Source organism: Hemiscyllium ocellatum, chromosome 22 (assembly GCF_020745735.1).
Source record: "Hemiscyllium ocellatum isolate sHemOce1 chromosome 22, sHemOce1.pat.X.cur, whole genome shotgun sequence".
NCBI classification, from domain to species: Eukaryota; Metazoa; Chordata; class Chondrichthyes; order Orectolobiformes; family Hemiscylliidae; genus Hemiscyllium; species Hemiscyllium ocellatum.
Window position 1 is genome coordinate 9,713,268 of NC_083422.1, and position 24,155 is coordinate 9,737,422.

Below are 24,155 nucleotides of genomic sequence, written 5' to 3' on the forward strand. Positions count from 1 at the left end.
TCACAGGAGGCTCCCAAGCACTGAGGATGTCACCTAGACGGGATGAAACGTCTGCAATGCTAACTACTGAGCCACGTGCCCCCCCAAATAGTGATAGGTTTCATTTAACAAGTGGAAATCTGGAACTGAGGGGTCTAGGTTAATTTAGGATATCTGGTCAGCATGAGCAACTTGGACTGTTTCTATGCTGTATAGCTTTATGATTCTGTGAGCAATGCAGTGCAACCCTGAATTTCCACAGATGTTGGAAAGATGGTTTTTGAGCATGAAGATCTCTTTGTGTGTGTGTGTGTGTGTGTGTGTGTGTGTGTGTGTGTGTGTTCTTAGGGTCACGGATAGCAGCATTGTCTGTACAGGCATTTCTCTTCAATTCTTGATCTGTTTTGAAAATCCTCATTGAATGGCCTGTCATTCAGTCAGTACATTCCACATCAATGTCTTATTGCATAAGTGGCACTTTCAGTCTGTGTTCTGTTTACTGACCTTTCTGCCACTGGGCGCAGTTACTCCTCACCTTATTCTTATCAAAACTTCTTATGGCTTTGAGAACCCCTATTATCTCACCCCTCCTTAGCTGTCTGTGCTTGGATAAAAAGCCATCTCTTTCTCCTCCTCTCTGCAAGCAGTGCTGGGGAAACTCCACAGGTCTGGCAGTATCTGTGGAAAGAGAAAAGCAGAGTTAACCTTCTGAATATGGTCCAACTCCAGTTCCAAAGAATAGTCATGCTGAAATTTAAACACTAACACTGTTTTGGTCTTCAGATATTGCCAGAACTGCTGTGTTTCTGCTGCACTTACTAACTTTGTCAGATTTCCTCAGACCTTTGAGTAAAGGAGTCGGGGCATCATGTTACAGTTGTCCAGGACATTGGTGAGGCCTTTTCTGGAGTACTGTATCCATTTTTGGGCGCCCTGTTATGGTAAGGATATTAAGCTGGAGAGGGTTCAGAAGAGATTTACCAGGATGTTGCCAAGTATGGAAGGTTTGAGTTATAAGGAAAGGCTTGGGGCTGTTTTCGCTGGAGCGTAGGAGGTTGAGGGGTGACCTTTTATAGACGTTTATAAAATAAAGAAGGGTATAGATAGGGTTAATGGTAGTCATCTTTTACTTAGGGTGGGGGATTTCAAAACTGGGGGGCACATTTTTGAGGTGAGAGCAGGGAGATTAAAAAAGACATTTTTTTTACTGAGGGTGGTTCGTGTGTGAAATGAACTTTCTGAGGAAGTGGTGGATGTGGGCACAGTTACAATGTTTAGAAGACCTTTAAATTTATACATGAATAGGAAAGGTTTGGAGCGATATGGGCCAGGAGCAGGCAAGTGGGACTGGTTTAGTTTTGGATTAGTTAGTATGGACTGGTTACACTAAAAGATCGGTTTCTGTGCCGTCTGACTCCAGCATCTGCAATGCTTTGTTTTCATCTCTCAACTGTGCCCTAGTATCCCTCATCCTTGTTTAAAATTATAACATTTTTCCTAATGTGTTACCCGGAATAGGAGACAATATTCCAGGGCACTAAACCAATGTTGGATGGATATTTGGCATCACTTGTTCCTTTCCTGTGTTTCTGTGCCTCCATGTATAAAGACAAGGATTTCTAACAACCTTAAGATTTCTGAGCGATGATGCTTGTGTTTCTCTGTGCTCTGTTCACTTTAACTTTGTAGTATTTAGTTTATATTGTGTCTCCTCATTCTTCGTAGCAAACTAAATTACTTCACACTTCACTGCATTAAACTTCCCCAATCTTAAGACTTTTTCAAGCCTGTTGCTATCAGTCTCGCTGTTTCCTACATTTTTGAAATTTGGTTTCTTCCATGATTTAGAAATTATATCTCTTTTTAACTTCAAGTGCACATTCCTTGTTAATATCAAAATAAGCCAGTCCTTTTGGGGCAGCATGGTGGCTCCGTGGTTAGCACTGCTGTCTCCCAGTGCCAGGGACCCGGGTTCAGTTCTTACCTCGGGCAACTGTCTGTGTGGAGTTTACACGTCCTCTCCGTGTCTGTGTGGGTTTCTTCCAGGTGCTCCAGTTTCCTCTCAGTCCAACAATGTGCAGGTCAGCTAAATTGGCCATGCTAAATTGCCCATAGTGTTAGGTGCATTAGTCAGGGGTAAATATAGTGTAGGGGAATAGGTCTGGGTGGGTTACTCTTTGGAGGGTCGGTGTGGGGCCTGTTCCCATAGTGTAGGAGTGTAATCTAATCCTAATACAGATCTTGTGGAAACACTAATCTGGACAGTTGTCCAGTCTGAAAATTACAGTTCTCCACTATTTCTTTGTTTCTTAGCCAATTTTTTATTTTTGCAGTTACTTGTGTATTAACTTTCATATTGAATGTGTAAGGTCTATCAGTGCATGGTGATAGACATGTATTCTGATGTTGCTGTTGTCTTGTTTCTAGACCTGGTATAGGCTAAGCAATGAGTTTACACAACACTTTCCTGAACAGAGATTTCTGTCTCAGTGAAGATTCCTTATGATAGAAATAAATTAGTAAATGAAATGTGCAAGCCTACATAAAGGAAGTGAATGGGAAAAATAGCACGAAAGAGTTACATCAGTGTATAATTAATTGGACGAGAGAGATTCTGCAGCTGAACACCATTTTTACTCCTGAATGAAAATCACATCGTCTTCCATTCCAATATCGAAAAAAGTCATCTGCGTTTTGAGGATTCTCATTATGATATCGAGAGACTTTTTTTAAGAAGTAAAATTGCACTGGGCCAGTTTGGTCTGTGCAGGGTATTTGAAGGAGCTATCTAATTAGTTCCACGCGTTTCTTTTATTCTCCCCCATAACCCGGCTAATCTTCCTTTTCCAGCGAGCTTCCAATTGACCTCAGGCAATGTTGTGGTTTTCTGAAGTTTGAAGAAAAACAAATTATGTGGTGTTGTATAATGTACAAAGTGCAGGACTAACCAGGAAGGATAACTGTAATCTCTTGTGGTTATAGCCATCCCATAGTGATAAAGTTGGCAATCCAGAAGTCTTGAAGTGGATGAATGATCTGACAAGGGCTCGTAAGCAGTTAAAAGGTACAGAACAACCTTAATGTGGTTGCATGCAATTTGTGGTGTAATAGGAGCCATAATTTTCAGTGGCAAACTAGTAACAATTAGACTAGTGGCAGGAGATGGGGATTTCAAAGCAGCAGCTGGAATGGTGCCAGATGTCCAGGCAGTGAAGCCTGCCCCTCAGTGATTAAAAAGATACAATGGGTTCCTTGAATATTTTTCCTTTTGAAAAATCGTCTCCGAAAGCAGATGGCACACCCAATTGTCTGCAGTGACTTATTACTGTTACTTGCATTAATTACAAACCAAAAATATGCTAACTCATTTCTTGTACTGGTTTAAATTCTTAAAATTTGCATACAGTGAGCTCCTTAAATGAGGTCTGTCTCTTTATCGAATGTCTCAGTCCATAATGAGACCATTCTGCCCTTTATGTTTGTGCTTGTTCTTTGAAAGAGCCATCCTAGTTAGTCCCACAATCCTGCTCCTCCCCAAATAGCCTGCCTCATTCTTCCTTTTCAGGTTTGTATCCGTTTCCCTTTTGAACATTACTATTCAGTCTAGTTACAGCACCTTTTTCAGCTTCTACATGATAACTGGCTTCATAAAGACTCATGTCCTCAGGATTTGGAGATGCTGGCGTTGGATTGGGGTGGATAAAGTTTAAAAATCTCACAGCACCAGGTTATAGCCCAACAGGTTTATAGAGTCATTGAGATGTACAACATGGAAACAGACCCTTCGGTCCAACCCATCCATGCTGACCAGATATCCCAACCCAATCTAGTCCCATCTGCCTGCACCTGGCCCCTATCCCTTCAAACCCTTCCTATTCATATGTTGCAATTGTACCAGCCTCCACCACTTCCTCCGGCAGCTCATTCCACACACGTACCACCCTCTGCGTGAAAAGGTTGCCCCTTAGGTCTCTTTTATATCTTTCCCCTCACCCTAAACCTATGCCCTCTAGATCTAGACTCCCTGACCCCAGGGAAAAGACTTTGCCTATTTACCCAATCCATGCCCCTCATAATTTTGTAAACCTCTAAGGTCACCCCTTAGCCTCCGATGCTCTAGGGAAAACAGCCCCAGCCTGTTCAGCCTCTCCCTGTAGCTCAAATCCTCCAACCCTGGCAACATCCTTGTAAATCTTTTCTGAACCCTTTCAAGTTTCACAATATCTTTCTGATAGGAAGGAGACCAGAATTGCAGACAATATTCCAACAGTGGCCGAATCAATGTCCTGTACAGCCGCAACATGACTTCCCAACTCCTGTACTCCATACTCTGACCAATAAAGGAAAGCATACCAAACGCCACCTTCACTATCCTATCTACCGGTGATTCTACTTTCAAGGAGCTATGATCCTGCACTCCAAGATCTTTGTTCAGCAACACTCCCTCGGACCTTACCATTTAAGTGTATAAGTCCTGCTAAGATTTGCTTTCCCAAAATGCAGCACCTCGCATTTATCTGAATTAAATTCCATCTGCCACTTCTCAGCCCATGTAGAAGTACTAGCTTTCGAGTGCTGCTCCTTCATCAGGTGGTTGTCAACAGAGCAGTGCTCCGAAAGCTAGTGCCTCCACATAAACTTGTTGGACTATAACCTGGTGTTGTGATATTTAACTGTATTCTCCTCAGCTATGTTAAAACTGGCTGCATAAAGACTTCTCCTCAGCTCCTTCTTTCGAAGGTCCTTATTCCTCAATGAATCAAGAATGTGATGTTTAACCCAATTACTCACTGGCTGTTTTTTCTCAGCTCATGCAAGAACCAGTCAACACCCCTGTTGTCCCTGAAGCCACGTGCCTTTGTACTAATTTCAAGATGCCATTGCGATCTCTTCCTCCGCTCCATGTATGCGGGACATGTATTAAATTGGTTCCTCAATGTATTGCAAGCAGCAGTCAATAAAGAACTATGACCCACCCAGGAAGGGAAAAGGGGAATAAAAGCTGTGATTTGTATTTAAAAGTTGTTTCATGACATTGTTATCCTCCACGATTGGAAAAACCTAACCCGGTACAGTGTTGTTCTTTGAACCATGGTTGCTATTGTGTCATTTTGCACACCGCATGATCCTATAAATAACCCAAGAACTGAAATGCAGGTTAAAAGATCCCTGATGCTGGCTGTAGTGGGAGGGATGTTGGACTGTATAGACAGGGAAATTGTCCAAACAAAGCTGTAGAGGGGCTTCAACCCCTTTTTGATATGCCTCGTGTGCTGTAAGACTGTATGACATGAGAAACTGGAGAATCACCAAGCAGCTTCTGTTAGCACCCAGACAGCGCTCTCACAGCTCAGTCCTGTGTGCATAAGTCTATGCCACAAGAACAAGTCACAAGCACACGACTAAGAAATTAAGTTTCCCAATCCATTGTATTTAAAGGGACTTAGAGGTAATCATCTCATGGCGCTCAGGAATGTTTTGTTTCAGCTCCTAAAACCCGAAATATTATTTGGTTTGAAATTTCCAAGAATAGAATGGTTTTTAACAGAAGTATTTGCTGGCTTGAGGTGGCGTTTTAAACATGGTAGGTGCCATGTCAATGAAAGCTGTCACTGTTCTTACTGTTATTTTGGTTTTGTTGTGACTGGCTTCACCAGAGTTGAAACTGAAGATCTCCGAGGAGGAGAACAGGCGGCATAGACATCGAAGCAGCGTGCCGCCCGGAAACTCCAGGCAGGACAAAGAGAACAAGCACCAGGGATCCGGAGAATCCCAGCAAAAACCGAGTGTTGAGGAAACTGTACAGATTGTGATGAAAAAGCTGAAAGAAAAGCAGGAAATACTTGGCCTTCCGGAGGACGTTAAGGTACCTCACAATAAATAATAATGAACTTGCAATTATTAAGGCATTTGAAATAAAATGATTTGAAGAAATGTTATTTTTTAAATGGTCTGACCAAAACAATTCAACAATATTTTGCACAGGAAATGACACAAAAGCAACTGAGGTTAGATAAGGTCAACATGCAAAATTGCCTATTGCATTTTGAAAGCCTTTATGGACGACCGGTATGTATGCAGATAAATAGGTTGTGAATTAGATCTGGATTAATGGTCTGATGGTAATCTCATCAAGGGTTTCTTGATTCCTAAAAGCAGCTTACAATCAGAACCCAGAGATTAGATTCCAATCATTCCATCATAGTTACTATTTTTATTTATTCATTATTGCGACCTACATCGGATATTGCTTTGATTCTTTCTGATTTTTACCAGCTCCCTTTTCATTGCCCAAATGTGAATAGTCAGTCCTTCCTCCGTGTAGCATGCCTACAGATCTGCAGTTAGAATGTGAGTGAGCTGTCATCGTTATTAGTTAATTACAAGGAAATAAGAGATCCCATATTGGAGAATGACTTTTAAGATTGGAGGAGGATTGATTCCCTGAGGCCTAAAGTATGGATTGAAATCTATGGAGCTGCTTTGAAATAAACCGATTCCGTATCAACGGAATATTTTGAGAAGGCACTAATGAAAATGTTGGTGTCACGGGCAGTGAAATTAAGAATATTAAGCTGTGGTGAATAAGTACATTTTAAAGGAGTGTGTTTTGAGAGAAAATGTTCCCAGCTTCTCAACTAAAATTGAGATACTAGATGAAATTGCATGTTATATCTAGTAAACTTCAGTTGGGTTAGCTCCATAACTGATTACAGTCTCACCATTTGGGGATTGACTGGGATGCAGAGCGAAGCCAACAGTATGGTCTCAATGTTTTCACTGGCTGAGGTTATCGTGAAGGACTCCGTGACTCAACCTCTTCCCCTCCTATTAAACCACTTCCACTTATCTCTACCCCTTGGTCTGGTTGGGCCATGGTGACTTTACCTCAACTTTTACTATTTACTGGCACTTGACACCAGTTAGTACCCACTTACCAGATCCCTTTGTATCCAGCGCCCTTGTGGCTAGAATAAACAAAGCACAGCGGATGTTGGAGATCCGTGACAAGAGCAGAATTTGCTGGAGAAACCGAGCAGGTCTAGCAGCATCGGTGGGAAGAAAGTGGAGTTTAACATTTCGAGTTCCGTGAGTCATCAGTTCCAATAAAGAGTAACTGGACTCAATGTGAGTGTTAACACAGCTTTATCTACACAGATGATATCAGACTTGCTGAGTTTCTTCAGCAATTTCTGTTTTTTGTTCCCTGTATCTAGCAAGTTTCATTTTGGGGTTTCCACTAATGGTGTAAGACCATTCGAAAAAGCCAACCGTGTGACCCATGAGAACGGTAACCGAGTGAGCAGCCAGCTGTGTCTAGGAAGCAATCCTAAGACAGACTCTACATTGTTAGACATGTATTTGGGTGCTGCTGCAACTCCAGCTTCTAGCTTGGCAGCATACAACACTGTGAAGCTTTTCCTGGTTACCAATTCCTCTGGGATGACCTGGAACTGAAGTGGAAAATCTGGTGTGCACAGAGTTCCAGTATCTAGTGTCTGATCGTTAACATTTCTCTGGGTCTATATAGTTTGATTTGCCACGTTGTCTGCTCCAACTGTGCCTGGGCAGTATGGCCATTTATCACAAACTCAGGAGACTCAGGCGACTGACTGTGTGGAGTTTGCATGTTCTCCCCGTGTCTGCGTGAGTTTCCTCCCACAGTCCAAAGATGTGCGGGTCAGGTGAATTGGCCATGCTAAATTGCCCGTAGTGTTAGGTTAGGGGTATGGGTGGGTTGCGCTTTGGCGGGTCGGTGTGGACTTGTTGGGCCGAAGGGCCTGTTTCCACACGATAAGTCTAATCTAATCTTAAAAACCCCTACAAGCGTGGAAACAGCCCATTTAGTGCACACCGAAATTCCAAAGAGCATTCCACCCTGACACAGCCCCCTATCCTATACCTGTAGCCCTATTCCCCATGGCTAATCCACCTAGCATGCCCATTCCACTTTGGATAGTGGGAGTAAACCAATGCTGACAATGGACTGGGTGAATGTGCGCACACGCACACGCACACAGTGTCACCTGAGGGTAGAATCAAACCTTGGTCCCTGGCGCTGTGAAGCAGCAGTGCTAACCACTGAGTCGTCATGCCACCCAACCTTCCTGGTCCCTCCATAGGAAGAATAACCAGCGGAGTGCCATCAAACCATTGATTCAGCTAGAAGCCGCAGGAAGCTCCATGTAAACCGTAAGAATGAGTAAAGTCCTCTGCCCCCAGTGAAAGCTGCATTCCCCTGTTACCGGAATGCAACCGAATCCATATTACTTTTTCTTTGCAGGTGTCACGTCTTGGAGATTCTTCTCTGAACAAAAGACTTGAGCCTGTTCACTAAACAAAAACAATCTAAAGAACAGCAGATGCTGGAAATCAGAAACACTAACCGAGATTGCTGGAAAAACTCAGCAGGTCTGGCAGCATCTGTGGAGAGAAAGTGGAGTTAATGTTTCTGGTCCAGTTCTGACCTTGTTTGCAGGACCATGACAGAGACCATACACTGTGTGCCTGGACCTTTTTTGCTGTAGACTGGTCTGAGATGGTTCCGTTGCAAGTCCTCGTGTAACTTGTCCTCACAAAAGTTGTCAATGTGGTAACACGCTTCAGAAGAACACAAGATAAGGGGGTGTAATGGGTAGATGCATGGGAGGTTAGAGTGCAATGCAGATAAGTGTGAAGTGATAAAACCTAAATGGAATTGTATTGAAATAGTGTGAGTGGAGAAATCTCTTCAGAAGGTTAAGGTGTTGAACACATGATATGAAGGGTGATAGAAAGAGAATTCCACAGGGATTTTACTTTTTTAAAAATTGAACATTACTACCACTAGGGAGAAAAATAGGTGGAGTTTTGGTTTAAATGGAACAACTGTTTGAAAGAGCTGCTGTAGGAGGAACAAGCTAAACATCAGCTCGCTGTATGGGGCACTCGGTAAAGCAATATCATTGCTGTGACAACAGCTCCCTCTTCAGGCTGCTCAGCAAGATTCCAGCAGAGGCTGCAGCTTCCTTGGAGACTATGTTCCTTCTTTTTGTCACAAATTGATCCCTCAGCTTTGCCCCGGCTATTGGTGCCAGCAAGTACCGTCAATCAGAACTGCATTAGATGTTAGTATGGCCCTGACTTTGAGCCAAAACTGAGCTTTCATAAGAGATTTCTTGTGATAACTGCAGGTAGGGGCTAATAGTGACAGATACTGAATAATCCGGAGATTTTTTTATTACTTTGAGCCATGGGGCTATTTTTACAAAACTTCTCAAAGTTACGAGAAAAATATATCACTAGTGGTATTTGGCCGTATTGATGTGGCAAATTATCAGTTGTTCTGATTGTGCATGAATTCTTGCGCTCTCATAGTAATGGGTGGGGTTCCTGACATTAAATCAAGATGATAGGGAGCACCCATCTTGCTTGAGGTACACACAACACACAAACCCCAGCCCCATTCTGATACAGACACTCCTATCCTGACCTCAATGACGCCATTGTCATTGAGTGTGTGGTGCTGGAAAAGCACAGCAGGTCAGGCAGCATCCGAGGAGCAGGAGAATCAACGCTTTGGGCCAGAGCCCTTTCATCAGGAATTCCTAATGATGGGCTCCGGCCTGAAATGTGCATTTTTCCTGCTCCTCAGATGCTGCCTGACCTGCTGTGCTTTTCCAGCACTCCACTCTCGACTCTGAGGAGAAAGTGAGGGAGATCAATGAGGTCATCCCCTACTCACCTCTATGTTCCCGACTCAAATTGGTTCTCCACGTCACCACCTCCAACAAAACCTGTGCCCCCCACCCTTGCCAGACTCGGTGTGCATCTCTCTGGTGATCTGGTTTTGCTTACAGTTGGGGGTCTGTTGTGTGCTCTCTTCGTCTTGCTCTCTGTGTCAGCTGCTGTACGCATGTTTGCTCATTTCCACTTGAAAGGTGTTGCAGTCTAATTGTGATCTCCCTTTTACTATGAGTCTGAAAATTATTGAAGCAGTGAGCACTCCTCTGTACAAGCCCCACTGATAACCGATCTTTGTTTGACTAGGTGAACAAACAGGAAAGACTGCTAATGAAGCCGCTCTATGACAGATATCGAAGTATTAGGCAGCTTCTCTCTCCTGCAGCAGCCATCCCCACTATTGTAAGTATTGCACGAAGGGCGATCCTTTTAATGGTGGTCATTGGTGTGAGGAAGCTGAGGAATGCAGAGCTGATTACATTTCCAAACAATGCTCCTGAGACAAGTGACTTATTACCCTGCCATTGTATGGAGCATTAATCAGGCCCCAGCTGGAGTATTGTGTGCTGTTCTAGTCACCTCACTACAGGAAGGATGTGATAGACAGAGGAGATTCACCTGGATGTGGCCTGGGATAGAGAGATCAGCTTGGATTGTTTACTTCAGAGCTGAGAAGACCGAGACGGGACATGATTGAGGTTTATAAGATTAAGAGGGGGATAGAAAGGTGAATAGAGAGCAGCTGTTCCCCTTGGTTGAGGGGCAATCATGAGAGGGCATAGTTTTAGAGTAAGGGGCAGGAGATTCAGAGGGGATTTCAGAAAAAAAACATTTTTACTCGGTGAGTGGTGGGAATTTGGAATGCATTGCTTGGGAACGTAGTGGAGGCCGGAATCCTTACACCCTGTTTTTAAAAAACAGTCGGATGAACACTTCAAATATAATAACATTTCAAGGATAAGGGACAAGTACAGGAAATTGGGATTAACTATCACTAAAAATGCATTATGTAAATACAGACATGATGGGCCAAAGGGCCTTTTCTGCATGTTATGAATCTGAGAAATGTTCCTTATTTGCAAGCATCCTCTTCCTGCAAACCGCTTACAGATTACATTTGTGTAGCACCTTTTTAACATAGCTCAATGTCTCCAGGTAGTTCACAGGAAAGCGTTCCTGACTGAGACTTCAGAACACAGATGACCAGACGTTTGGTGCAAGGGTTTAGGATGTGGGTGGCAAGGTCCTGGTTGAGCTCAAGTTTCTAGAGGCCAAGAGATGGGAGGCTGGGAGCGATGACAGCACTGTAGTACTGCTGGAACAAACACAAAGGAGAGCTGCAGCAGTGGATGAGTTAAGGAAGGGGCAGGCTCGGGAAATATTCTGAAGGTGGAGGGGTACTGCACCAACTTGAATGTTTCGTTTCACATATCATCAACCCTTTGTGAGGTCAGAGATCTCAAACCTGTTTGCTGTGCCCTCCGTTCTCATTTAAAACTGTGCCTAGGTTCATGTGAAATGAATTTATCATTCACACTCTATCTGAATTGAGCTGGAAGGCCAGAGTCCAACCTGAATAGGACCTTGTTAAAGCAATGTTATCACTAGTTATTAAACACATGACACTTTGTTACAAAAAGCATTCCCGTGAAACATATATTGCTATTTATCTCATCATCTATCTATAATATTTGATTGAGAAGGGTTGTAAAGTTGTCACTTTGACTTGTGCAGGAAGAAGAAGGTTCAGATGAAGAAACCATTCTGAAGAGTTGTGAAATATCAACCAGACCGATAGAGGAGTTTCCTTTTCAAGAATTTGTAGGCAATGTAGACCATAGAGATGAAGATCATGAGCCTGGATTTCTTCCAACTCTGGATGAGAAGAAAGATATCAGGCATTCAACTACTTCACTGGCCAATCTACATGAAGCTTCTATGTAAGAATGTTTTTAGAATTAGTTTTTATTGTCATGTGTACAAGAATGCAGTGAAAAATGTATTTGTCACCTCACGCAGTGCCATCTTAGATACCTAGTTACAAATCTTGGGTACTAAATCTCAGGTGTGGCCGCACTTGGAGAATTGTGTACAGTTCTGGTCACCGCGTTATAGGAAGGATGTGGAAGCCTTGGAAAGGGTGCAGAGGCAATTTACTCGGATGTTGCCTGGTATGGAGGGAAGACCTTATGATGATAGGCTAAGGAACGCGAGCCTGTTTTTGTCAGAAGAAGGCTGAGAGGTGACTTAATTGAGACATCTAAGATAATCGGAAGGCTAGATAGGGTGGACAGTGAGAGCCTTTTCCTCAGATAGTGATGGCTAGCACGAGGGAACGTAGCTTTAAATTGAGGGGTGATAGATATAGAACAGATGACTGAAGTAATTTCTTTACTCAGTAGTAGGGGCATGGAATACCCTGCCTGCAACTGTAGTAGACTTGCTAAGTTTAAGTGCATTTGAATGGTCATTGGATAAACATACGGATGATAATGGAATAGGGTAGGATAGATGGGCTTCAGATTGGTCTCACAGGTTGATGGGCCTGTACTGCGCTGGAATGTTCTAAAATAGATTAGGTACAAAAAAAGAAAAACAAAGGAAAAAGCTAAAAGTTCTGCATTATAGGTCATCACAGTATAAATTAGGAAAATAAAGTTAAACAATGGATGTTAGAGTCCTTCTGTGGTCGCTCCACACTGGGTGCTCTCCACATTTTTTGAAAAAAAAGCACTATTGCCTCCAGTCAGGAGTGTTGCCCTCGTGGTAATGTGACTGGGCTAGCAATCCAGTACTTTTGCTGTCCCTAGTACTGGGCTGACCCCAACTGGGCTCGTAAGCTGCCGACTGTTTTCTGGAACAGGCTGACCGCACTGGGCCTGGCCTGGTGACTGCCAGAGTCACAGTCCAGACCTGCCAATTTCTAACTGTCTCACTCCACACTCCCAGCTGTCAACCACTGGTTGGCTTGCTTCACTCTGGGACCACCAATGCTGCAATGCTCTGATGCCGTCATTGCCACCCCCTCTGCAGGGTAAGGTTTTTTAAAAAGTGCTTAAAAAAAAGACCAAAGAAAAGGAAAAAGAAGAGAAGCAGACTGAAAGGGTGAGCTTCAGATGCTGCCAACTCCTATGCCACCGTAAGGCATGGACATCACTGGCTAGGACAGTATTTATTGCCCATCCCAAGTTTCCTAGAGTGCAGTTAAGAGTGAACTGCATTACTGGAATCACATAGACCAGACCAGGTGAGGATGGCAGATTTCCTTCCCTGAAGGACATTAGCGAACCAGGTAGGTTTCTACAACATGGTTACATGGCTGCCGTTTGGCTAGGTTTTTAATTCCATATTTTTATTCAATTCAAATTTCTCCATCTGCTCCTGTGGGATTTGAACCATGTTTCCAGAACATCAGCCTGAGGTTCTGGATTACTACTCCAGTGACATTACCATGACGATACCACTCCTGACTGAAGGCAATTTTTAAATTTTGCTTTCTTACTTTTAATTCTCGATCAGATTAAATTGAATTGATAGACAAATTAATACTTTATTGCGAATTTGGTACTTGGATTTTGAACATCCACAGGTGAGCTTATAGGAAATCCACTCTAAGTGTTATCTAATTGTTGTTTTGCCTGTATATGGATTCATATATTTGTATGGGAAGTAAGTGTGACATCAAGAAATATGCCCCAAACAAAACTTCTCACTTGTAGATCCACACAGTAATAACTTCAGCCCAAAAAACCATTGTTTGCAAATGCCAATAATCATAGAACCACTACATTGCAGAGGCAGGCCATTTGGCACACCGAGTCTGTACTGGCTCTCTGAAAAGCATCCCACCCAGGTCTATCCCTGCAACCCTGCAGTCCATGGACACTAAGGTAATTTAGCTTTGCCAATCCACCTGACCTGCACATCTTTGGACTGTGGGAGAAAACTGGAGCACACAGAAGAAGCCCACACAGACAAGGGACAATATACAATCTCCACACTGTCGACCGACGGTGAAATCAAACTCTGGTTTCTGACACGGTGAGACAGTGTGTTTGCCCTGATCCCAAAACACCTGAGCAATTCCAAGCAACTCCTATCATCCTTTTAGAATAACACTTTGGACATGAAAACATGGAAGATACAGTATTTGTATAGATAAAACATTAGAAAATCAAGCATTAAGGTAGTTTTATTAGTTAATGCTTCAGGTAACTTTTTACTGGTTCACATACTTATAGTTAGGTATTCTATTGTCGAGAAAATTGCAAAAATCAGAAATGGCTTGGTTATAGCCATTCTAGTCTGAAGTGGTTATAGTGTGTGTCGTTCTGTCTCTTGTGTTGCTCGGTATTACCTCAGTAGTTAGTAGTTCTACTTAAGATGAAATATTTTCATTTTAGTCTTATAAACCTGACCAGTATCTGTTTATCTCAGAATGAGTGTAGTAACAGGTAATTAATCTAGCAAACACGACAGGGAAGGCCTCTGATATCATACAACCTTCTGCATCTTCAGGTTCGAGGTCTGCAAATGTGAATTGCTATTGACCTGTTGAGAAAGATAATCAGTTAGACACTGTATCAATTTTACCATGAATGATCAGCTCCCTCACCCTGGATCAATAACTTGACATTGGAAACCATGGTCCTGTTTGAAACTCTGCTCCCCAATGAATTTTTAATTTTTACTGCAATGAATAATTAACAGATCGCAAGATGACAAAATGCAAAATTTGCACACATTGGAATGAAATGAGGCAATGTTTCCACACAAGCCAGATTCCTAATGACAATGGATAACATGTTGAGGAACCTTTTTGTGGTGAATTTCCCAGTCCTTCTAGGAAGCCTGTTGGTCAGCTTGGAGAAATGGGAGTGTTGCAGTCCGTTTATCAGTCTGTACTGCCTCTGAGCACTTTCCCCTGCTGGGAACTTACCCCCCTCTCTCCACACATGCACGCACTCTTCTTCCCAAGGGAAAACCAGAGGGCAATTGATTTTTTTTTTACAGCGGCTGTCTTTCTATTACTCAGAAGGCCAGTAAAGATTGGTCTGTGCATAGGTTTTTACTGATGGCAGCAGATCTGACCCTTTTGTGAACTGCGTTCTGTTAGGTATGAGCTTCCAGGATTTTAGTGTGGTCACAAGGAAGAAACCACAAAATATCTCCAAAGAAGCACTTTTGTGTGACTTGGAAGAGAACGTATAATGTTATCTTCCAAGCTTAGAGGTGGCGTCAGAAGAAGATTGTCCCAATGTGACTTGGTACTCACTCACTCACTCACACACACTCCAGGTCTAAACAGAGAAAACGCAGCACGAGCTTGGGAAGTCTTGATTCTTTAAGTATTACAAAAATGTCACAGGGAAGTTGTAAGGGAAACATTATTACCTGTATAAAAACAGAAATTGCTGCAAAAACTCAGCAGGTCTGACAGCATCTGTGGAGAGAAGTGCATTTTTGGTCCAGTGGTCAATTCTTGAGAACCTGGTGGTGAGCTGGCTTCTTTAACTGCTGCAGTCCACCTACTGTAGGTCGTCCGAAAGTGCCCTTGGGGAGGGAATTCCAGGATTTTGACCCAGCAAATAAAGATTATATTTCCACGTCAAGATGGTTAGTGGTTTGGAGGAGAAATTATAGATGGTGGACAGGCTTTGAGGAGCCAGGAGGTGAGCTACTGACTGCAGTATTCCTAATGTCTGATCTGCTCCTCTTATCTCTGTACTTACAACTGAGTCCAGTTGTGTTTCTGGTTAATAGTTACATCCAGGATGTTAGTGGGGGATTCAGTGTTGATAATACCATTGAATGTCAAGGGTTTGTACTTTGACCATCTACAATAAAGATGGAATCTTTGGGCATTAGTGTGGCACAAATGTTTTATCTCTCTAGCCTCTGTTTCAATCAGATTCACTTTCTTTTTAACTCATGTATATATGCCCAGCTGGACCAATTTCTCCTATGATAATCCTGCCAGCTCCAGTCACCAGCCTAATGTATCTCAGCAACACACCTTTGGAAAGTATATCTTCACTCTTACAGGGATGCCAAAACTATCCACACCAAGACCCTGTGTGACATCCTTAATTCTGAATTCAAATCCTCCTACATTGAAGACCAGTAGACCATTTCCCTTCCTAAATGCTTTCTTCACTGGTCTTCCTACTTTCTTTGGCGCCCAAGGGCACTCAAAACCTCTTTGTACGTCCACACTTTCCAATACATCTCCATTTGAATATCATGCCCCAAGTTGTGTTTTGACAATGAGATATTAAACACAATGTCCTGTCTGGAGCCTCGGGTGGATGTAGTAGGTCCTATGACACTAGTCTAAGATTAGAGGAATACTGTTTGGCCAATATTTATTCCTCAATCTACCATACTACAAACTGATGATTTGAACATTGTCTCATGGTTTGTCAAGTAAATATATTGTTTTGCTTTTTGACTGTATTAAAAGCCAGATTTACTCGTTGGCTGTAAGATACTTTGGGATATTCTGAGCTGGTGAATCTCACAGGACCAAAGCAAGTTCCACTTCAAATTTGTGACTAGTCATTTTTTTTTCCTCTAATTATAAGATGGTCATAAAATCATATTTGCACAAGGTAACAGTGCCATATAATATGTATGTTTGCTATGTACAGGCCTGAATTGTTGGAACATCTTCATGAAACTAGAGCGGAGAAGAAGAAACTCCGCAAAGCGCTCCGAGAGTTTGAAGAGCAATTTCTCAAACAAACCGGAAGGTAAGTCATGCTTTTAAAAAGTTTGTCAGAAAAACCAGACTTCATTCACAAAGAAATAATGTGTGATGAAAAGCTTGGGACATATTTTCATTTGTGGTGGGGGAAAAAAAATTACAAAGTAAAACAAGAGGTGAGTGCTAATCTTCCCAGCCCAGTCACCTTTAAAGAATACAAACCAAAGGTTGTAAATTGCTAAAGTTTACTTAAATATTTGCTCTATTTTGCCATTGGATCATAACCAGCATGCATTATGAATAGGGCCCATTGTGTTCCATTTGGAGGAACCTTTGTTTAAGAAATGTTAGTTTCATCATACTACCCAAGGTGATTTGCCAAGATTGAGACAAAGGGATTTACGCAAGATGGTTAAAAATAAATTAATCATGAATGCCTCTTTGGTCAAGGTGAAATTGCAAAAATGGCTAAGTTTTAAAAAACCAAGCTGAAAGGAAATCAAGGAAATGTTGTTAAATAAGTTTGAGAAAGTGAAGTGTGCTGAAGACCACAATCAAATTGAGCTATTCAGAAGGGAGGCAGATATTTGCTTTGTAAATAAATGTATCTGGGGATATTGAAGGGTAAAAAGATCAGATCAAAAAGATGGTGGCTCAGTAGTTAGCGTGGTTAATACTGCTGCCTCGCAGCACCAGGGACCCGGACTCAATTCCAGCCTCCAGTAACTGTGCAAACACTGCACATTCTCCCCATGTCAGCACGGGTTTCCTCTGGGTGCTCCGGTTTCCTCCCACAGTCCAAAGATATTCAAGTTAGGGATTGGCTGTGGGAATTGCAGGGTTTTGAGGATAGGTTGGGTCTGGCAGGGTCTTCAGAGGGTCAGTGCAGACTCAATGGGCTGAATGGCTTGCTTCCATACTGTAGGGATTCTGCAAGCTTGCACAATGTTGCAGTGAGCTCAAGCTGTCCAGTGGCTAGATGAGTAACTTGTCCATGGGATGCTGAGGTTTCTTTAGTCTTTGCTTCTTTCTGTTACCCTGGAATTAAAGGCAAAAGTATCCGTTCCCCCACTTCCCTGTGGAGATGCACCTTTTTTTTGCCATACTCTATTGATAGTAGAACTAAGAACAGCTCATTTAGAAGTGATTTAATTTACATATAGACCAACAACCCCTCTCATTGCAGCACAAGTTTTATTAAACTGACCATATTGCCTTCTCTGGAAATGATCGTAATTGCACTTTCTTGTAGGAATGTACAGAAAGAAGATCGCATTCCAATGGCTGAAGAATATATCCAGTACAAGCATACAAAAGCCAAACTTCGATTACTGGAAGTACTCATCGCTAAACTGGATGGTACAAAAACTGTTTTGAGTTCTTAAAGATGAACTTTACTCAGAAGACAATTTTTTTTGGTCTTTAAAACAACCAGAGGAAATTATTCAATCCTTTCTAAAATTCTGGATATTGGATCCTCGCATTTGTGCCATAGAAACACTTTTTGGCTGCACTTTATTAATTATTGAAGTCTGAAAATTCCAACAGTGACACGAGAATGAACATGAGGGTTGTTGAGCAACTAATCAAAGTCACTGTCACTAATGACGACAACACTTTACAAGATGCACTGACGATATTTTTGAGTAGGTAGCTTTGAGAATTTTATGAAATAAATCCTATTCTGGATTATGATAACGCTCCAAATAGATAATTATTTCTTGGCAAGGCAAATGTTCAGGAGGGAAAAGTGTTTTGCTTGCCTCTATGTGAAACATCATAGCACTTTATTTATGTCATTGTGGGGTTAAAAAGTGTGTTATGTCTACCAAAAACTGCCTTTTTCACATTTTGATGGTTTCTTCATTTTTTTTAAACACATTACAGTTTAAATATAATCAATTTCTTGAAGGGAGGACAAAGGAAATTCAAAATGAATTTACACTTGTTTGTACACTAATCCCTTTATGGCCATTTATTTGTATTCATTTTTGTATTCAAGATATGGGTTAGCATATCTTTAGACTGGCCACTAAAGGAATTGTCATTTATCACTTTGATAATTATTTGCTGAAAGATGTTTGCCATTTAGAACATTTGTATAGTGTGTAATTCTGAAATTACCATATTTTTGCATGCATCCTGTCCTTGCAGCATCTTTAAACGTCTGTGTTAAGGTTTGACTGACTTAAACTAACCTGATCAATCTTCTCAGCAATCCATTGGTTTTTGAAAAACTGTTGTTTAATTAGGCAGATTAAGAAAATCATTTGAGCCTTCGAAGTTCATTATTGAAAAGAACCCAAAATTCCTTGAACCTAGTCTACTTTTAAATTGAACTTTTGCCTTCTCCACAATGATTTGACCACTTAACACCATGTCACTAATACAGATTAGGAGTAGTGGTTTCCAATACAAATTCTTTAAATACTCCACTTACCGAGGAGCTCTTGAGATGCAATGAATGTTCCTATCTCTGAGCTGGAAGAAACCAAGTTCAAGTCTCACCTGCTCCACAGGAATCTCTCAACCTTGCTGAGTAAAAATATCTTTACTCCATTTACCTGCTCTCATGAGTGTATTTGGTGCTTTTCTTTCAGCCAATTTCTTATCAATCATCAGGTTTACCTCCAATTTTGATCAATTTTAAGAGGCAGAATCCAGCATAACGCTATCAGCTTTTTTTTTTGGAAATTAGCATAATAAAATCTGGTTTTCTGCAGACTTGTTAAAGTCATTTCCTCAATATAAGTAGGTTAATATTGTGCAGGTACATCTGGTAAGAGATGTAAAACGAGAAGCAAAATATTGCTGGCGCTGCAAGTCTGAAATAAAAAAAACAGAAAACACTTTCAATACTCAACAAGTCAGGCACCTCTGCAAAAAGAAAAACCAGTGCCCTTTTGTCAGAAGGGCTTGTTCTGAACTCGTGTTATTTGCAGAGATGTAAAACTTGGATTGATGCTTATTTTCTTCGAAGTTTGTTTTTGCTGTTAGCAAGACACCCCCTCTACATCTTTCAGATCTTATCCCTTTTGGTTTGAACCCATGTGTTTCAGGACTTTATCAGTTTGATCATGTTAAGGCCATTTCATGATCTTTGATTACAGAAGACATGTTACTGAATATTTTCTGCTGTGATTAATCAGCAGGAATTGTTTTCAGCCTGTTGCAGGTCCACGTTTTTTCATCCTTTTCTTGTACCTTCTTTAACATTCTCTTTACTGTGTTAGTACTGCTGGGCCATAATTTGCTAATATTGCTTGCCATTATTTGTGCACAAGATGATTTGTTATTTTTGGGTGGTGAGGAGCAAATACATGGTTAAACTCACACTATCCAAATGTACTATCCCAGTTGTATCATTCCACCACCAGCTTCATAAGATGGCAGCTTGCTGTTTGGCTCACTGTTAAAATGCATCACCTATTGTGAAATTGCAATCGGTACAAACTAAAGTCATTCAGTCCAAGGTACATTTTGGTCTCCGTTCAATTTTTCATGATTTGGTCAGTGTTATGTACTCCAACCTCACTGGTACTGAACTACATACTTCCTTGTCTTGTTCACAGAGGTCCTTGATGACTAGTTTTCTTCACTACAATATTGTTAGCTCACATTTGTAGCAATATGCCATGCAAAAAAAAATGTAAAAACTCGAAAGGTGCAAGGGTAAGTCCAATTACTCTTGGATTCACTGCCAAGCATATGATAGTTGATGTATTTCTGAAGATTTCAATGCACCCTCACTCTACCATATTGCACGATTTCCTGTACCTTAACTTTGAGTTGTTTGTGGATGCCCAGATACCTTTGAATTAGAATTAATGCATCCCTAATTGAGGAGGAGTACAACTACCTCCATCTACTGTTTCAATCAAATTCCTTAAGCTAATTCTTCAATGATTTGAAGCCTGCTTTGTTTGTTGACCTTTGGTTATTTCAAGTCTGCACGTGTTTATTACAAAATTTAATAATTTTATGGGTGCTACTATCCAAAGCTGCCACTGTCTGGTTGAGACTTTTTAAAAAGAAGTTACATTTGATGACTTTTAAGTGTTTATATGATCTGTGCAAAGCTCTCGAATGTATACAGACAAAACTGGGTTTGCCAAAAATATTTCCAGCCAACCTGAACTTCTTCGTAAAATGGGAAAGAACACAATCTTTGTTTGGTTCAGGCATGCTGTTAGCTACAGTAAGTCAAGCAGTAGAACGCAGATTTAACCTAGATTGGAAGCAGTTGTTCAAAATCCCATTGACAGTGACAGAATTTAACTCAGGTTTTTAATTTGTACCACCTTTATAAAAATCCTGTTTCATATTCTCCCAACTTCAGATATCTAATCTGGAAGCAATGTTTTAAATGCTGTTAATTTCCCATTCTTAGTTGAAATGTGTGTTTTTGAAGTAACTTGAGATATTTCTTTTCCTTGTTGGGGACCATTCAAAAATATTGTTCGTTGTTCCAATCTGTCTATGCATGGGCAAAAAAATGAATAAATTATAAGCTACTGTTTGGTTAAGCAAAGTAATGCTGGCACTGTGTATTTCTTTGTTGAAAGCAATGTAGCTATGTCAGAATTATAATGATCTTAAATGATATTAATGTTATGGTTGGTGTTAAAATGTAATAAATAGGATAGTAATATCTGCATTTTACAGCCATTTAATTTTTAGAAGCAGTATAGTTTCATAACACGCAAATTACTACAAAATGCTCTGTAGCTGATCATCCACCCAACTGTAAATCTTTTGGAACAGTACAAATATTTTTCTATTGTTACATTTATTTTCTTCAAATACAGCAATTTTAAACGTTTCTTATTAACTAGTTATTACAGGTAATGTGAACACTATGAGCAAGTTGGAAGTGTCAAATACTGTATTTCTATTTTGCAAGATAAAGTCATGCTGCCGGTGTAACCTTCATGCTTGTTCCAATCAATAGTTCTTCATTCGAGGTTAAATACTTGTTGGAGAATACAACGTATAAGCTATAATTTTTGCTTTGAGAGCACGTTAATATCAATTGTATTTTCTCTTAAAGCAGGAACTTTGCAGCAACTTTATAGAGTATCTCACAAAAAGAAACAGACATTTACATATTCCATAAAATGTTTCAGTAAATCAATCAACCAGCGGGTAAGCTTTTAGTGAAAAGCTGCATCATTTGCATGCTTTCACAAGGAAAGAATTGAGATAACACAAAATGAAAACTATTATTGTCAGTAGTGTGAAAATTAGTGTTCAATTAACGCCCAGCACTAATGTTACAAGTCTTGCAACTAGGATCTTTTTTTGCATTTGCTGTGGATAAACTCATTAGCTGATGGCCACTGATTTCAGCCACGCTACCAAGAGAGAGATCCACTGGGTCAGTGTAGATTATTTCTAAAATAGCATCCTGGGCATGATGATAAACAAGCCTACCATCCTCCTCGGTGCATGTCAGGAATTTGTTGTCTGCAATATTTAGCTGAGGGAGTCGCTGCTTGCAGAATTCATCTCCCTGTGATCCAATAGGTGCAATAACCAGAATAATGTAGTGGTATGCTGTATACATGCAATAAAAATCACCAAAATACAGGTTAGTATTCTGGTTGAAGAGTTTGCTGGCAGGAATCTGAAAGCGGTATCTCCCGTAAGGTGAATCATGAGGAGGTTTTCCAGTGTTAAATTCAGTGTTGCAGCTAAAGAAGACGCCTTCTAGTTTGCCACTGATGGGAGAACCATGACTGCCACTGTTATCTTTTATGGAAGTTTGCATCATTTGTCCTTGATGTTCTCTGAAAAAGTAATCATGTTAGTAATGCAGGGGTATTAAACAATTTTTACAAGTTTAGATTACTCACTGTCCAAATTTACCACAATGCTGGAATACATTTCCCGCTTCAAAAAGCGACTCCAAACAAAGAATTCTTAAATCAGATTACACTACTTAATCTTTCAATCCATACATTAACACAAGAACTCTACATATTAAATATGTCTCCCTAATAACAAGTAGTTCAAATAATATAAGTTTGAAATCCTTGCTCTTAGCTATCTCTTTAGGTTAGGACCAATGTCATCGAGTTGACATGTTAATATTTTACGATATGCAGTTAATCGAAATACTTTTTTTTCAAGCAAGCTTTGACTTCTCTTTACAGTGCTGAGTCTGTATGTAACTGCTGTCAGTTTTAAACTTAAAATAAGCTGTTTTTTTTTTTGACTCCATATGTGGAGTACTTTCTAGATGCTAGCAGAACAATGAGAGGAGGCAGAAATTTTTTTTTGAATGTGGTGATTAATACTGGAATTTCAATGAGAGGTGTGCCTACGTTTGAGTAAGCCATAAATTTCATAACAATGCAAACGTGCTTAAAACATAAAGGAGAGATGTGAGTAGGTGGAACCTACTGATCTGACCAGAAGTGTTCTGAAATGAAGGGCAGGGAGACTGGGTACAGGAACTAAAGAGGAATAAGCATGAGAAAAGGATTACAAGTCAAGATACTTGAGAGATGGGACATGATTTTCTATACAGCCAGGAGCTGCAGCATTTACATGAAGTAGGGGAGTAATCAGAGAAGCAGAAGAATGAACCAATAGGGAAGGGAAGAGAGATTTTTAAACTTGACAATTAAACCTCTGAGGAGAGAGGGTACTTTCCTCCTCATTCATTTCCAATAAGCTAACCATCATGACCGGCTCCTATTAGTTCATGGTTGAAAATGTAATTGCCCCCCACTAAGGCTGCATTCTCAAAAGTAAATAGTTTGGAAGCAGTCTAAATAATTTGCAAATCTAAGATTTGGTCATCTACCAGAACTCCCAACTCTTTCCTGAACAGCAGGATCAAAGCTGGACCTAGTGTTGGTTGGTAGTGGGGGTGCAATTTTGGGCCCTATTCCTCGGGAACAATGAATTGGCCCTGGATTGAGTCTAGAAGAGGTTCATGAGAATGATCCCAAGAATGAAAGACTTTCATATGAGAAATGTTCGAGGACTCTGGGAAGGCCAGGTCAATGAATATATCTAAAACCAAGATAGGTTCTTTGCCAAGGGGATGAAAAGTTATGGGGAGAAAGTGGGAAAATTGGGTTGAGAAACCTATCGGCCATAATTGAAGAGTAGAGCATCTTGATGGGCCAAATGGCCTAATTTCTGCTCCTGTAAGGCTGAAAACAGGTGACTTTAGTCTCATTGCCCACCCTACATCTGATCTGTACACAAAGGCTACCATTGCTAATGAAGGCAACATTCCTGGTATCCATCGTGCACACTTGAAATAGATTTAATGTGCTTATGTTAGCCTAGGAATTCCTTCAGAAACTTCAGTAGGTGTCAGCAACCTATACTGTGGTCTTCAGTGGGACTAAGTGTTTCTGTTTAATTATAAATTATTTTGCTATGGAGCTGGAAGCAAAGGTACTGGCAACAGTGCAGATTAGAATGTGGGCACTAGCCCCAGTAAAAACCGAAAGAACTGTGGATGCTTTAAATCAGAAACACAAACAGAAGTTGCTGGAAAAGCTCAGCAGATCTGGCAGCATCTGTGAAGAGAAATCAAAGTTAATGTTTCGGGTCTGGTGACGCTTACTCAGTTCTGAGGGACACCAGACCGGAAGCGATAACCCTGATTTCTCGTCACAGACGCTGCCAGACCTGCTGACCTTTTCCAGCAATTTCTGTTTTTTGTTCCCAGTAAAACACTGCTGGCTTTCCACTAAGTGCCATAGATGTGTAGAATATAAATAGG

The 24,155-nt window shown here is 40.9% G+C and overlaps 2 protein-coding genes across 9 annotated transcripts in view; one reads left to right on the forward strand and one right to left on the reverse strand.

The window, feature by feature from the left end:
• fam13c (family with sequence similarity 13 member C) overlaps positions 1 to 18,321 on the forward strand; it is a 138,469-nt gene extending 120,148 nt beyond the window's left edge. For 5 of the 8 annotated variants that reach the window (XM_060842323.1, XM_060842322.1, XM_060842327.1 and 2 more), the window contains 7 exons: positions 2,962 to 3,043; positions 5,637 to 5,845; positions 5,965 to 6,048; positions 10,009 to 10,104; positions 11,437 to 11,642; positions 16,353 to 16,454; positions 17,661 to 18,321. In XM_060842323.1, coding sequence (XP_060698306.1) covers positions 2,962 to 3,043; positions 5,637 to 5,845; positions 5,965 to 6,048; positions 10,009 to 10,104; positions 11,437 to 11,642; positions 16,353 to 16,454; positions 17,661 to 17,793 — 912 coding nt within the window. In that variant the 3' untranslated portion in view covers positions 17,794 to 18,321. Of the gene's footprint in view, positions 1 to 2,961; positions 3,044 to 5,636; positions 5,846 to 5,964; positions 6,049 to 10,008; positions 10,105 to 11,436; positions 11,643 to 16,352; positions 16,459 to 17,660 lie in introns of those variants that run through there. The other 3 variants (XM_060842325.1, XM_060842328.1, XM_060842329.1) reach the window with 3 other exon arrangements.
• Positions 18,322 to 21,148: 2,827 nt separating this feature from the next.
• phyhiplb (phytanoyl-CoA 2-hydroxylase interacting protein-like b) overlaps positions 21,149 to 24,155 on the reverse strand; it is a 63,742-nt gene continuing 60,735 nt past the window's right edge. Inside the window, exon 6 of the mRNA XM_060842331.1 lies at positions 21,149 to 22,197. Coding sequence (XP_060698314.1) covers positions 21,663 to 22,197 — 535 coding nt within the window. The 3' untranslated portion in view covers positions 21,149 to 21,662. The remainder of the gene's footprint in view (positions 22,198 to 24,155) is intronic.